Source organism: Megachile rotundata, chromosome 9 (assembly GCF_050947335.1).
Source record: "Megachile rotundata isolate GNS110a chromosome 9, iyMegRotu1, whole genome shotgun sequence".
NCBI lineage: Eukaryota > Metazoa > Arthropoda > Insecta > Hymenoptera > Megachilidae > Megachile > Megachile rotundata.
Window position 1 is genome coordinate 12,025,822 of NC_134991.1, and position 15,780 is coordinate 12,041,601.

The following is a 15,780-nucleotide window of genomic DNA, read 5'->3' on the forward strand; positions in this document are numbered from 1 at the left end:
TAAAATTCCAACGCGTGGTAATTCGATACATGGTAATTCGACGCGTTACTATCTCCACGCGTGGTAATTCGACGCGATACTATCTCCACGCGTGGTAATTCGACGCGTTACTATCTCCACGCGTGGTAGTTTGACGCGTCAGTATCTCCACACGTGGTAATTCGACGCGTCAGTATCTCCACGCGTGGTAATTCGATGCGTTACTATCTCCACGCGTGGTAATTCGACGCGTCAGTATCTCCACGCGTGGTAATTCGACGCGTCAGTATCTCCATGCGTGGTAATTCGATGCGTCAGTATTTCCACGCGTGGTAATTCGACGCGTGAGGATCTCCATGCGTGGTAATTCGACGCGTGGTAATTCGATGCGTCAGTATTTCCACGCGTGGTAATTCCAGCGCGTGGTAATTCGATCCGTGGAGTTCCAGCGCGTGGTAATTCGATACGTGGTAATTCGATCCGTGGAGTTCCAGCGCATGGTAATTCAATCCGTAGAATTCCAGCGCATGGTAGTTCGATCCGTGGAGTTCCAGCGCGTGATAATTCGATGCGTGGTAATTCGATCCGTGGAGTTCCAGCGCGTGGTAATTCGACCCGTAGAATTCCAGCGCGTGGTAATTCGATCCGTGGAGTTCCAGCGCGTGGTAATTCGATGCGTGGTAATTCGACCCGTAGAATTCCAACGCGTGGTAATTCGATACGTGGTAATTCGATCCGTGGAGTTCCAGCGCTTGGTAATTCGACCTGTAGACTTCCAACGCGTGGTAATTCGATGCATTGTAACTCGATAATTCAACACACGAAATCAGTCCAATAAATTACGCTGCCTGAAATAATGATCGTACGCACAATTTTATACAAAATAATTCTCAGCAAACTACCACAAGGAAACAGCGTATAAAAACGTTTAAAAATCACCGTGAAACTCTCACCACCTAAACAACGCAACAAAGCAGCGTACATAATCGTATTTACGATCTCTTACACCGCAGCTCCGCTAAAAACACCCTAAACAACGGGGGAACTGTAGAACTGCAACCTTAAAAGCCCTCCATCAGCAGAAGATTAAGTGCCGGCTGTTGTTCGGCGCAATAACACAATAACTCTTGGTAGTGCGACGAAATAACGTAATAACTCGCGCTTTTCCCGCAAGCAGGTATGCATCGAGCGTCGACAAGCGGAACGGGAGGAGGTGGGTAGTCGTTTGAACGATGCGTTTCCGGTTGAAGGAACGAAGAGTCGAAGCAAAGGTACGAGGCGGTTATAGGCTGGTCGCGTTGTAAGAGCCATTAATAAGGACTGCCTAATTTCATGAAAGCCCCGGAGCCTCGAACTATTATCTAGGAAACGTAACTCGGTCGAAGAGCGATTAAACGGACGCCACCAAAATACGTCAAGCTGCGGCGGGCTGCGGCTGACAGAAAACCTATAGACGGAACAACCATTAATGAAATGACAAATGTGTTCTTGTCGGCGGCACGAGCAGCAGGAGCAAGCGAGCGAACGCTTACAAGCCTGTCACTGGCTACGCTGCAAAATAAAATATATATTCGACCGCGTGATTTACGCGGAAACGAGTCTATGACGTCGTCCAGCGAGAACGTCGACTATCGTTCGATTGATCGTTAGCTTCTGTTAGAAATTTGTATCGATCATTCCTACATTGTTCTATTGCCAAATGCTGCGTTCTTTGTCTGCGAATTCCGTGCAGATGGAATCAAGACTCTCGTAAATTTTGGAATGGATCTCTGAAACTGTGATGGAAATTTTAGTGAAGATAGTTGCGTATTTGATCTAAATTTTCTTTGAAATTCTCTGCTGATAAAGTAAGAACTTTCTCATCTATTTTAGATATAATGTGAACTTGAACAGGTTAATACGGTTTATGGAATATACGGGTTATTTTGGTTTTGATTAATCTCCTTGGCTTTAGAGCAAGCGATTCGTGATTTATAGTAGATGCTGCACGATGAAGTCCGAGGAGAAGCACCTACGGTGCGATCGCGTGATACTCTGCCATGGATATTGGTCTTATTTCAAATAATATTGCTTCCAACGCTTCAACAGGTAGGATGCTTTATGGAAGAAGGCAAAGCCTGCGTGAATTGTGGTCCACGACTATTTTCCATATAAAAATAGAGATAAGAGGATATAGAGTTGGCTAGAATTCAAAGGATTTAAAGTTTCTTTAAAAAGACCGCATCCCCATATTTGTATGAATAATTTTTATTCTTCAAAAAGAACTCTGACTGAAGTAAGATATAGTTTACAAAATTGCTGTTCAAGTTACAATGCAGGTAAAATATTTTTGACAAAATGGCTGCTCAAACGTACAAGTAAAATATATTTAACAAAATGGCTGTTCAAAAGTATAGGTAAAATGTATTTAACAAAATTGCTGTTCAAAAGTATACATAAAATATATTTCACAAAATGGCTGTTGAAATAAAAATGCTACTAAAATATCTTCAACAAAATGACTGTTCAAATGTACACGTAGAATGTCTTTTACAAAATGGCTGATCGAAAGTGCAGATAAAATGTCTTCAACAAAATGGCTCATCAAAAGTGCAGATAAAATGTCTTCAACAAAATGGCTGATCAAAAGTGCAGATAAAGTGTCTTCAACAAACTGCCTGATCAAAAGTGCAGATAAAGGATCTTCAACTAAATGGCTGATCAAAATTCCAGATAAAATGTCTTCAACAAAATGGCTACTGAAAAGAACAGCTAAAACATCTTCAACAAAAAAGCAGCTGAAATAAAAATCCAAGTAAAATTTATTTAATAAAATTCACCAATGACCTTCACCCACTTCCATAACCTTGACAAACACTACAAAATGCACCTTTTAGAGTAATCTTCAAGTCAGAAGGTTAAAAGCTCTTATCCGTAGAAAAGTTGGAAAACAAACAGAAAGTGGTTATATTAATTAGCATAATTAGCTTCTGGAAGATCCATAAAAGCAGGATCTCGCGTAACTCTCTTTAAAAGATCACAAACAACGTTTAAAAAAGAATAAACAGCAAATTAAGCAAGTAACTCGGCAACTTCGTTCGCAAAGCTATCGCCCGCGCCTTGAACCGAAACAAACGACCTAAGCACACCAATGGTACTTAATTTAATTTCTTCTTGTTCGTGTTCGTTTCAGGAGAGCTACCAGCCGCAGTGCACGACGGTAACGGGGTCTCCAGGGCGTTTCTGAACCTCTGGCTAATCCACTTAACCATAAGCTACGTCTTCTCTAGATGACAATACTAAGGTGAGTTCGATCATTAAACAATACGGGTTAAACTTCAATCGAAGATCAAATTCTGTTGATTGGTTGACGTTAGTGAATTAGTTCTAAGTGTTATAGCAATCAGGAAATTGAAACAGAAATTGTATAAATATTTATATAATTGTGACACTTATGTAGATGTACGTATGTGTACATATGTGTAGCAGCATATGTGGAGATATTTGAAGTTCGTGTTCAATTATATATTCTTGTTTTGAAAATTTCAGAAACATATTTAATTATAAAAATACAGATGAAATTGTATAAACATTTATATAATTGTGATACTTTTATAGATGTACGTATGTGTACATATGTGTACTAACATATGAGGAGGCACTTGAAGTTTATGTTCAATGATATATTCTTTGTTTGAAAATTTAAAAAATGTACTCAATTATAAAAATATTGATCTCAAACTTTATAGAAGATTAATCTAACTGATGATGATAAGTATTTCATAATTGAAGAACATTTAAAATATAAAATTGTAGAAATGGTTATAAAATTAATTATTTTACGACGAGTATTTATGTGCCACCCTCCAATATTTTATGGCAATAGCCCATCTATAACCCCAATAAAATTCAAATTACCTCTACTTTGCAATCGACAGTTCTACAATAAGACCCTTCAGATTGAAGTGCATTGTTTCGAGAAACGGGGTTCGAACGTCTTCAAAAACATGCTCCGATTGAAATTTATTCACCGAATAAATACTCGATTATTCGCCGTTCCCTATAGCCGTAGCAACTCTATTAACGCTCTCAGCTGCGTTAAAACTTCAGCAGACGTTTCGTAACCATGCTTTGTTCTTCGGCAATCTCGTAAAACGTAAACCGTGTAAAATCCAATTAATCGGATTCGATTTCGTAACGTGCCACAATCGAGAGACCCGAATTCCAATCATCCTGATTCGATTTTCCTGTTTTTCCAAGATACAGACATTCCAGTGCACGTAAATCAAGCATAAATCCTTGATCGAGCTACGATTTACGGGAATTTGTTTATTAAACCTTCACCGCTTCGGGCTGCGAAAGTTTCCGGAAATTTACCTCAAAATACCCGGTATCTTGTGAATTTTAATCGAGAAAATTGAATCGTCGGTGAAAACTCGATAACCGCAACACCACAGGGAGAAACTTAACAAAAGCGAACGGAGATTTCTAGAACCCGCCAGAAATGAGCGATCAATTTCCCCTGCTTTGATGCTAAAGTATCAAGTTCTTGTTCCGTGAGATCGGTTAATTTGTTAGGGCGTTTTATCTGATTCATTAAATTACGTTTCAGAATGTCGAGGAAAGTATTATGTTGATTCAAAGGACTTATTTGCATCTTGGAGTAATTGTGTACCTACACGCGATGGGAAATAATGGCATCAGATTGTATCGTGAGAAAATTAATTGTGTCGAATTAGTACGTGATGAATTACTTCGAGTCAAGTATACATGCTGAGTTACAAATAATGTTACCATGTAAGGAATTAGTATTGGTCGAATTATAATGCGTTGAATCACTAGGCAGTGAATGGACGATGTCTCGAGTTCATCACGTGTTGAGTTCGTAGTAGAATTAGTATGTGACGAGTTAATCTTGTGTGGAATTAGTACGTATCGAATTACTGTGCGCTGGAAGAGCGTGGAATTGTACGGGTCGAGTTACCAGGTATCGAATTACCACGCGCTAGAAGTCTACGGATCGAATTACCACGCGTTGGAAGTCTACGGATCGAATTACCACGTATCGAATTACCACGCGTTGGAAGTCTACGGATCGAATTATCGCGCGCTGGAATTCTACGGATCGAATTACCACGCGTCGAATTACCACGCACCGAGTTACCACGCGCCGAATATCCACGCGTCGAATATCTACGCGCCGAATTACCACGCGTAGAGTTCCCAAGCGCCAAATTTCCACACGTAGAATTCCCACGCGCCAAATTTCCACGCATGGAATAACCAACGCGTAGAATTACTACGCATTGAATTCCCACGTGCTGAATCCCCACACGTAGAGTTTCCACGCGCCAAATTTCCACGCGTGGAATTACTACGCGCCGAATTTCCACGCGTAGAATTCCCACGCGCCAAATTTCCACGCATGGAATAACCAACGCGTAGAATTACTACGCATTGAATTCCCACGTGCTGAATCCCCACGCGTAGAGTTTCCACGCGCCAAATTTCCACGCGTGGAATTACTACGCGCCGAATTTCCACGCGTAGAATTCCCACGCGCCAAATTTCCACGCGTGGAATTACCAACGCGTGGAATTACTACGCGTTGAATTTCCATGCGTGGAATTACCAACGCGTGGAGTTACTAACGCGTCGAATTTCCACGCGTGGAGTTACCAACGCGTCGAATTTCCACGCGTGGAGTTACCAACGCGTCGAATTACTACGCGCCGAATTTCCACGCGTAGAGTTCCCACACGCCAAATTTCTATGCGTCGAATTACTACGCGACGAATTACTACGCATTGAATCTCAGCGCCCCAATTACCCTTGTAATCGCTGTACGTTGAAGTACGACGTCGATTGAATAAGTGCCGAATCACCGCACAATCTACCGCGCGTGGAATTAAAATACGTCCAAAAACTCCAATCCGAGCGTGGTACTTGAATTCAACAGAAAAGTCAGTAGAAAAAATAGACAAGCCGGTAGAAGTGAACTGCGCCGGAAGTGAGAGCAACTAACAAGACCGATAAAAAGCAAACGAAAATAGTCGAAAGTAAATAAGAGGAGGAAACCAGCAGTTATTGCGTTGCCGGGAAAATAAAAAAGGGAAACAAAGCGGATAAAAATATAAACAGCAAACAGAAACGAAGCGTGTAAGTTAAAAAGAAGAAACTCGTGGTAACGAGAATCACGCGCTACCGAGGGGAAAGTCCAGTGGAAAACAAAGCTGAAAATCCGGCACGCGAAAGATAAAGGGCGAGAGAAAGGGTGTGAGACTCAGAAGAACAGGGGAAACGAAGAGGAAGATCGTAAAATCGCGAAGGGAGTAAACGGGCTTGGGGGAAAAAAAAGATGGGAAAAGGGTCGGGGCGAGCAAAACGGACGGAATGAGGGGAACAAAGACAGAAGAAACGGAAACGGAGTTGCCAAGGGAGTTCTAAATCCCAGAGAAACACACCAGGAAAAGCGCAGCGAGCAAAAAAAAAATCAGAAGAAAAACACACAGGGGAGAGAAAAGTTGACAGAAATGAAGGAGGAAAAACGGTGGAAAGTAGCGAACCGGTACTCGATCGCTGGCAAACATATTGGTAACGGATAAAAAAGTGGGGATTCTACAAACACTTCAACTGAAGATCGAGGAGAAATCTACGGAAAATGCCTGGTCACGAGAAAAAGAGAAATTGAATGTCAAGGAGTTGCTTTGAGCGGAAAAGTAACAGATAAATGGTAAATGAGAAAGTAGAGTCACTGGGGAAACTTGAAATACAGCGATGGGAAGTAATGAGGGGTTTATGGGGATGTTAAATGGCTGTGGACATGAGAAAATGGAACGAAGGATTTTTTTTGGGTGGAGCAATTTTCTGGCTGCTCAAATATTTAATTTTTTTTTTAACTTTGAAGTTTCTGTTACTTCAAATTTCTAATTTTACAAATTTAGTATTTTCAGCTTCAAATTAGGGGGTGCCTACATTTCTATTCACCCAAATATCAAATTTTTCCAGTTTTTAATTGTTAAAGTTTACAACCCTTAATTTCCACTTTCCCAAATTTGTAACCTTCAAATTCCAATTCTCCAACTTTGTAATCCCCAAATTCTAATTTCTTAACTTCACAACCCCCAAATTCCACTTTCACGAATTTTCAACTCCCAAATTCCACTCTTCCCAACTTCACAACCCCCAAATTCCACTCTCCCAAATTTTCAACCCCCAAGTTCCACTTTCCCAACTTCACAATCTTGAAATTCCATTCTCCCAACTTCACAACCCCCAAATTCCACTTTCCCAACTTCACAACCCCCAAATTCCACTCTCCCAATTTCACAATCCCCAAATTCTACTCTTCCAACTACACAACCCCCAAATTCCACTCTCCCAACTTCACAACCCCCAAATTCTACTCTTCCAATTTCACAATCCCCAAATTCTACTCTTCCAACTACACAACCCCCAAATTCCACTCTCCCAACTTCACAACCCCGAAATTCCACTCTCCCAACTTCACAATTCCCAAATTCCACTTTCCCAACTTCACAACCCCCAAATTCCACTCTCCCAAATTCTCAACCCCCAAATTCCATTTTCCCAACTTCACAACCCCCAAATTCCACTCTTGCAACTTCACAACCCCCAAATTCCACTCTTCCAACTTCACAACCCCCAAATTCCACTTTCCCAACTTCACAACCCCCAAATTCCACTCTCCCAACTTCACAACCCCCAAATTCCACTCTCCCAACTTCACAACCCCCAAATTCCACTCTTCCAACTTCACAACCCCCAAATTCCACTCTTCCAACTTCACAACCCCCAAATTCCACTTTCCCAACTTCACAACTCCCAAATTCCACTCTCCCAAATTCTCAACCCCCAAATTCCAATTCCCCAACTTCACAACCTCCAAATTCCAATTCTCCAACTTCCCACCCCCCCTATTCCACTTTCCCAAATTTCCGAACACCCAAATTACAACTTACCCAAAAAATTTGCACCTTACCACCCATCCACCCCTCAAATTCCCACCCCATAAACTATTCAAATCTCCCAAATTTCCAATCTCATTACACAGCCAGCAATCGAACGTGACGTTTAGAGAAACGACTGGTCGAAGTCAAGAGGGAATAATAATAATGTCGCAAGCACAATGAGGACACCGCACAACTCAAAAGTGCTTCTCGCTTCGGGACGTTAATGATTATAATAATCGGCAAAGTTCTCACGGCAATCATCGCCACCGCGAACGTAATAATACGATCATCCTAATAACCGTAGTTGGCGCACGGTTTTATACGTCCATCAGCTTGTTCTCGAAGTTTCCAACCACTCTCAACGTGTTTCCATCACATTGATCCTATCGTTGAATCTGGACAGTCGGAGGACAGGATCTTATAGCCAGTTCTCGGCAAATATAGTTGAGATGAAATTGAAATCGCATTTGAATTTCCAGGGAACTTCGGGGTTGTTGATGGGAAACTGTTTAGCATTTTATGTTGTTCTTTGATGTTTTGGTATTATAGGTTTTTCTGAAATTTATGGACAAGTTGTCTATTGGTAATTAAGATCAATAGTGGTTGAATATTTGTGTAATTAATTAATAGTTGTTGTAAGTACAATAGAGTGTAGGTGACAAGAGCTGAATTTTGTTAAGAGGTTCAGTGTATAATAGAATTATTCATAAGTAGGATTGAACCAAAAATTGCTGTGAAAATACGAGTCTATCTTTGCTACTATTAAATGTTATTCTGAAATTTATGATTAAGTTGTCTATTGGTAATTAAGATCAATAGTGGTTGAATATTTGTGTAATTAATTAATAGTTGCTGTAAGTACAATAGAGTGTAGCTGTCAGGAGCTGAATTTTGTGAAGAGGTTCAGTGTCAGCTAGAATTATTCATAACAAGAACTGAACTAAAAATTGCTGTGAAAATACGAGTCCCAACAACGCGCATCACAAGTGTATCGTAGGGTAAAGGTTAACAATATCTCTGATAAAATCTGTGTACAAAAATGTCGCTCTATTGTGTTAAGCTTTTTGGCTCTCGTATAATCCCTCCATCGATACACGTCACAGAAACATACGCACGATTGCAACTAGCTCGTCATTGGTCTCGAACAACGTTTTGCTATGAGGAATGGACGGATGCGATGTCATTGGGGCTCACCCGGTGATCTATGGTAACTGATAATGAAAGCACGGAAGGTGAGATACGCTGGTTGCAGACCACGTAGTATAAGCTATAGTTTCCGTGCAACATGGCACCGCCGGTTTCCTTCTGCACCTGCCATCCTGGAATTATATCCCGTGGGACGTCGGTCTTCGTCGATAAAACCATTGAATTATGAATATCGGCTAATTCACGGCTAGGCGTATCGAAACACGCGGTTCACCGAATTCTGAAAAGGAGATTCATCCTGGATCGGAAACGAAGAATGGACACCGATGGTGTAGCGGATAACGAGCCACGATCACGGATTACCACACGACCCCGTTTCGTGCTTCGTTCGCGAGGTTACCGTGAATCAGAAGCAATTTCCGGTCCCGGTTCCGCCGGGACCACGATGCTTTGCTATCGCAGTGATTTATTCGTCCTCCTGGTTCGTTTCGAGTGAGAGTAGCTTTTCGACCATTCCCGGATCCCGTGGATCTTCGAGATCCCGTGTTTTCTTCTGGGAAAAGATTGTGTCTGCTTTGAGAATCCTTAGATAACCCTTTAGTAATCCTGAAACTTAGTCTTTCTGTAAGGCGGAGTTTAAAGGATATTAACTGAAAGCGACAGGTTCTGTAATTGAACATTTTGGAAAAATTGAAATTCCAGCTTGAATTCATGACAGAAAAGTATCACCAAATGACGCTTGTGATACGTCGATTTAAAGCTTGAAATCTACTGAAAATGACTGTGTGGATGCACCTTTACGATTCTTGATACGAAATGGCTGACGCTCCGTTACGTTCACATTGCACACACGTTAAGTGGATCTCTGCTGATTTTGAAACATTCAGATTCAGTTTAAAATTCATGACAGAAAAGTATCACCAAATGACACTTGTGATACATCAATTTAAAGCTTGAAGTCTATTGAAAATAACTATGTTGATGCCCCGTCGCAATTCTTGATACAAAATGGCGGATGCTCTGTTAACGTTTACATTGCACATACGTTATGTGGATCACAGCTGATTTTGAAACATTGAGATTCATTTTAAAATTCATGACAGAAAAGTATCACCAAATGACACTTGTGAGACATCAATTTAAAGCTTGAAGTCTATTGAAAATAACTATGTTGATGCCCCGTTACGATTCTTGAGAAAAAATTACTACTGCTTTATTAGAGCGAGCACTGCACAAGTTGCTACTATTAAATAACTATACTATGTTTAATTATATACTTTGCAAAATAATAAAAATATTGCTAAAGTATTTATACAGTAATTTTCAGTAGACTTCAAGCTTTAAATTGATGTATCATAAGTGCCATTTCGTGATACTTTTCTGTCATGAATTTAAAACCGAATTTAAATATTTGAAAATTAATCACTGTTCTCCTATAAAATTTCCAAATGTATTAAAACTTGTACAAAATACTAAAAAAAATAAGTAAAAGCCTCTAAAATATATATTGTAGGTATTTCTAAAGAAGTAGAATGAAAAACGTGATGAACAATCGTAACTAAGAATATCAACAGAGATATTATGAATCAGGCTTATTATTTCACCTGCAAAGAAGAAACTCCGGTTACCGTATGCTCTGGAAGGAACGCAGAAGAATGCTGATCCACAAGGCAAACAGTTTAACAACCATGATTCATCGGTTTAATCCAATTACGAAGTGTGCTATCTCGGAAAGTGCAGACTGGCTTTAAGGTGATTTCATAAATTTTCATTGTTCACCGTCGATTTCTGCCGTTAGGAAGGAACTTTAATCCCACGATTATCGTGTACGAGTAAATATTGTCCTTGCAAAACGCTGTTCGCCCTATGTACTGCAATCGTCCTAAAAAAAGAGCTATTAATAAAACTCCCTATAAATACATTTTATTTTAACAACCAATCGTATCGTATAATCTGTCGAACAAACGACAAAAAAATTGATACTATCTACGTGATATCTGAGAATCTCAACGCGCACAGAATAAATACATAAATCCTGTTTCAAAAATACTCCAAAAATTGGCAATAAATTCGTAAAAACGATTAAAAACCATTGACGAAGAGGGCGATTCGATGATTTTATTACAGTGCTCCTACGTTTATTGGATACGAACGAGCAGAGATGGCTGAGCATTAATTGAAATCCCATCCTTTAACGATTCCTCATAATCACGATAAAAGGGCGAAGAATAGATCCGTCAATTAACGTGAGGCGAAGTGCCAATTATCGGCGAAAAAAGTGCGCAAAGCGGATTTCTCATTAAATTCTGTGGTTAGCCCGTTTGGGCTCGTGCTGTCCATCCGATCGAACTATTGGAACATCAAAAGCCCGCTTTGATAAGACGCTCCAATGTACGAAAACGTTTTCCTAACCAATCGTATCTTAATAGTTCAAACATTTTTATATTAGAAATTAGTAGTGCGTGATGAGTGATGCGACGGTGTGTTGGATGTGAAAGGAAATGTCAAGTGATGGGTTTTATTGATTTTTTGATTTGGGAATTTGGTGTTGGGGAATGTGGGGAGTTGGGGAATTGGGAATGCGAGGAATTGCGAGTGTAGGGAACTGGGAATGTGGAGAATAGGGAAGGTGAGGAATTGCGAGTGTAAGGAATTGGGAATGTAGGGAATTGCGAGTGTGTGGAATTGGGAATGTGGGGAATTGGAAACGTGGAGAATTAGGAACATGGGGAATTGGGAATGTGAGGAATTGCCAGCGTGGAAAATTGGGAATGTGGGGAATTGGGAATGTGTGGAATTGCCAACGTGGAAACTTGGAAATGTGGGACATTGGGAATGTGAGGAATTGGGAATGTGTGAAATTGGGAATGTGTGGAATTGCCAGCGTGGGAAATTGGGAGTGTGTGGAATTGCCAGCGTGGAAACTTGGGAATGTATGGAATTGGGAATGTGGGGAATTGCCAGCGTGGGAAATTGGGAACGTGGGGAATTGGGAATGTGAGGAATTGCCAGCGTGGAAAATTGGGAATGTGGGGAATTGGCAGCGTGGGAAATTGGCAACGTGGGGAATTGAGAATCTGAGGAATTGGGAATGTGTGGAATTGCCATCATGGGAACTTGGGAATGAGTGGAATTGCAAGTGTTGGGAATTACGAACCTAAATAATTGCAAATTCGATAATTTAAAAATATAAAAACTTGATAACTACCAACCAAAAAAATTCCCAAATTCCCAAATTCATTTGAAAAATTCTCTCAATTAATTCTCAGAATCATTTCCAAAAATTAATGTACTATGGTTAAACTTCAGTTTGCGCCCTACCGAGCCTAAAGCGCGGACGAGTATAAATTCACCGATTTAACGAAGATCCGCACTGTTTTTCATTCACGTCCGAACATGTCGATCCTTTTTCATATTTTTTCCACCCCTTTCGGCCACCCATCCCCCCATTCTGGCCATTGTCCAAAAAAGTGGCCGCAAATGGAGAATCGATGAAACAACAAGCGCATTCATCGGACTCATTAATTCTGTAACTGCGTGGAGCAGCGTACAGAATCGCAGCGTATCTTCCTCCTCCACGATTTATGGTGTTTGGAGGGAAAGTATAAATAAAACCGTGGCGATCGCTGGGCTCTTGAAATTTATGCAATTCAACGGCAATATCGTAAAAAACGTTTGGCACTATAAAAATTGAAAACGAACATCGTGCGTGCAAAATAAAAAATTCTGATCTTAAAAAATTTGCTAATATTTGCTATTTTTTTTCTGATTATTTAAGATTTGCTGTAAATTGAAATATAAAAATGAAGTATAAAAATTTTATATAAAATAGTTAACGAGTTAATTATACTGTCCAGTCATAAAGATTCGAACAAAAACCGATTCGAATGTTCTCATGAATAACGAAACTCGATTAAAAAATTCAACATCCTGTCAAACGACCGCTGTAAATCACCGAAGGTCATTAAAATTCGTCGTAATTGTTCAAGAACGGTTAATTAACCGGGTAAATGGAGAGCCCTCCTTTGTCGACAAAAAAGCAGGCCGTTATCGGTAAATGTACGCGGCGAGGGTAAATATTTAACGAGTTTACGGCCGGTCTGAAAGGGTTACGTGATAGAAGTTCGACGTCCACTTGTCAAACTTCCATAAATCTCCGGGAAAAGAGTTATAACCGACGCTCCATTGTCCGAGCGCGCTTTATCCTCGTCACCGGTTTTCTCTGCGAACGACTCCGAATTTTCAATTTTCTATCCGCTACTTTTTTCCTTTTTTTTACATCCGTCAATCCTGCGATCGTGACAAGCCGACGCGACGTTTGCAGAATCTGCACCGGTGTGACGATCGCCATTGAAAATCGTCAGTTAGTCCTTTTATCCTGAAATCCTCTTTTTTTTTTAGTGCCTTTGAAGAAAGTCGCTTTCACGCTCATAAACTGAGAAGCGTGAAAAGTCCTCGTGTCTTTCATCTGCTCTTTTGACAAGCTTTTATTATCTGTAGGACTCTTGTTGTGTTGTTAGTATTGTTAGTATTATTGTGATTATGGTCTTCAACTACCTTTATGAAGGTGCTCACCATGTTGTGTATTGCGTATGACATGTATCGTATGCATATCTATGCATATGTATAATGTATACATGTATGTGTATATATCTACATGTACATAAGTATATGTATATATGTGTATGTATATATATGTATGTATGAATATGTATGTATGAATATGTATGTATGTGTATGTATGTACATGTATGTATGTACATGTATGTATGTACATGTATGTATGTACATGTATGTATGTACATGTATGTATATATACGTATGTATGTATGTACATGTATGTATGTATACGTATGTATGTACATGTGTGTATGTATATGTACATGTGTGTATGTATATGTACATATGAGGATGTATGATTAAAGTCAGATCCTATTAAATTGAATTACAAGTCGAGTAGTTAAGTTTGTTTCTTTATCATCAGTTCAGTCCTTGCTTAAAATAAATCGTCTAACAACAATCAGTCTTTAATTACTTTCCAACTGATATTAAATTACGAAAGTGCGATTGCAATAGACCCTCCGCTGTTCATTCCGTTAAGATGCGTGGAACGCGAATATCGATATTAGAATTTCTATTTTGTTGATGGGTCGAGGTTATGAAGAATGAGTTCTCTGGGATGTTACGAAGACAATGCCTTTGTTCCGTCAGAACGGAACGCGTTCGAACGTTGCACTTTAAAAGAGCCTGCGTCGAGGATTCGGATGTATCCATAGTTGCCCGCGTTTCGTTTGATTTATGCGGTTGCCTCAGTGACGCGGTGATAAATGAGTATACTGGATGCGCTCGGGATGCTTGTGCATCGATTTCCCTCACTGAATTCGAGCTGAAGCTGTATCATTTTCGACAATGTTCAATGCAATCTTACTTGGACGTTCGGCCGTTTCGAGTGATTCGATTGGACGCGTTTTAATTTGATGGCTTGTGGTTCGTGGTGATTTAATTTGAAGATGGTCGATTTGGAAGCGTTTAATTCGATATGATGGAGAATAGCGGGCGATGGAATTTGAGGAGATGGAATTCAGCGCCATAGAATTCGAAGCGATAGAATTCCACGCGTCGGAATTCCAACAGATGGAATTCCATGCGACAGAATTCCAAATGATTGAATTCCACGCGATGGAATTCCACCCGATTGAATTCCACCCAGTTGAATTCGGCACCATGGAATTCGGAGGGACAGAATTTCAACTCGATTGAATTCCACGTGATGGAATTTCAACACGATTGAATTCCACGTGATGGAATTCGAATGGAATTACATACAGCGAAATTCGATATGATAAAATTACATGCAATTCGATCTGTCTGACTTCACCCATCATTACCCAACTTCCCTTCAAAATTTCGAATACCCTCTCCAAATCCGACCATTTCGATATTCAGCTTATACGAAATTACCAACTATTCATTATCCAATACAACGTAAATAGTTGACTGGTACATTCGAAAGTATTTCGGATAATACAGCCATTAGATACACAAAGTAAATGGTCCACTAAACGGTTTAATCGATTTAGCAGGCGTGCGCGAGAGGAAGTTAAGGCACGGTAGAGTTAAGGCTTCCTTGCACAACTCGGCCGTATAAACTATATTCCGTGACAAAGTTTGCGAAATCTGTTGCACACGATTACCTCCAGCGAACGCATTCCCCAGCAATTTCTAATTAGACGACTCGAACGATGCCCCCGAAGAGGACGCTCTGCTGATTAATTAAGATAAAACAACGTAATGGATCCTAAAAAAGAAAGGGTGGAGGCGTAACCCTATAAAATCGCAACAACTTATTATCAGCGAGAGAGTAAAAGGGCGGCAAGATTTTCTTTACCGTCGGCCGTAATCCGTTTCATCACTGTTTCACCTGATGGAATGCCACGCGATGGATTTCCATGCGATGGAATTCCACGCGATGGAACTCCACGCGATGGAACTCCACGCGATGGAACTCCGCGCGATGGAACTCCACGCGATGGAACTCTGCACGATGGAATTCCACGCGATGGAATTCCACGCGATGGAACTCCACGCGATTGAATTCCGCGCGATGCAACTCCACGCGATGGAATTACACGCGATTGAATTCCACGCGATGGAATTCCAGGCGATGGAACTCCACGCGATGGAACTCCACGCGATGGAACTC

At 40.5% G+C, this 15,780-nt stretch overlaps 1 protein-coding gene across 1 annotated transcript in view; it reads left to right on the top strand.

Annotated features, from left to right (window-relative positions):
- LOC100876623 (uncharacterized) overlaps window positions 1-15,780 on the top strand; it is a 288,061-nt gene that overhangs the window by 267,798 nt on the left and 4,483 nt on the right. The window contains exon 10 of the mRNA XM_076535286.1: window positions 3,152-3,262. Within this exon, the coding sequence (XP_076391401.1) occupies window positions 3,152-3,252 (101 nt within the window). The 3' untranslated portion in view covers window positions 3,253-3,262. The remainder of the gene's footprint in view (window positions 1-3,151; window positions 3,263-15,780) is intronic.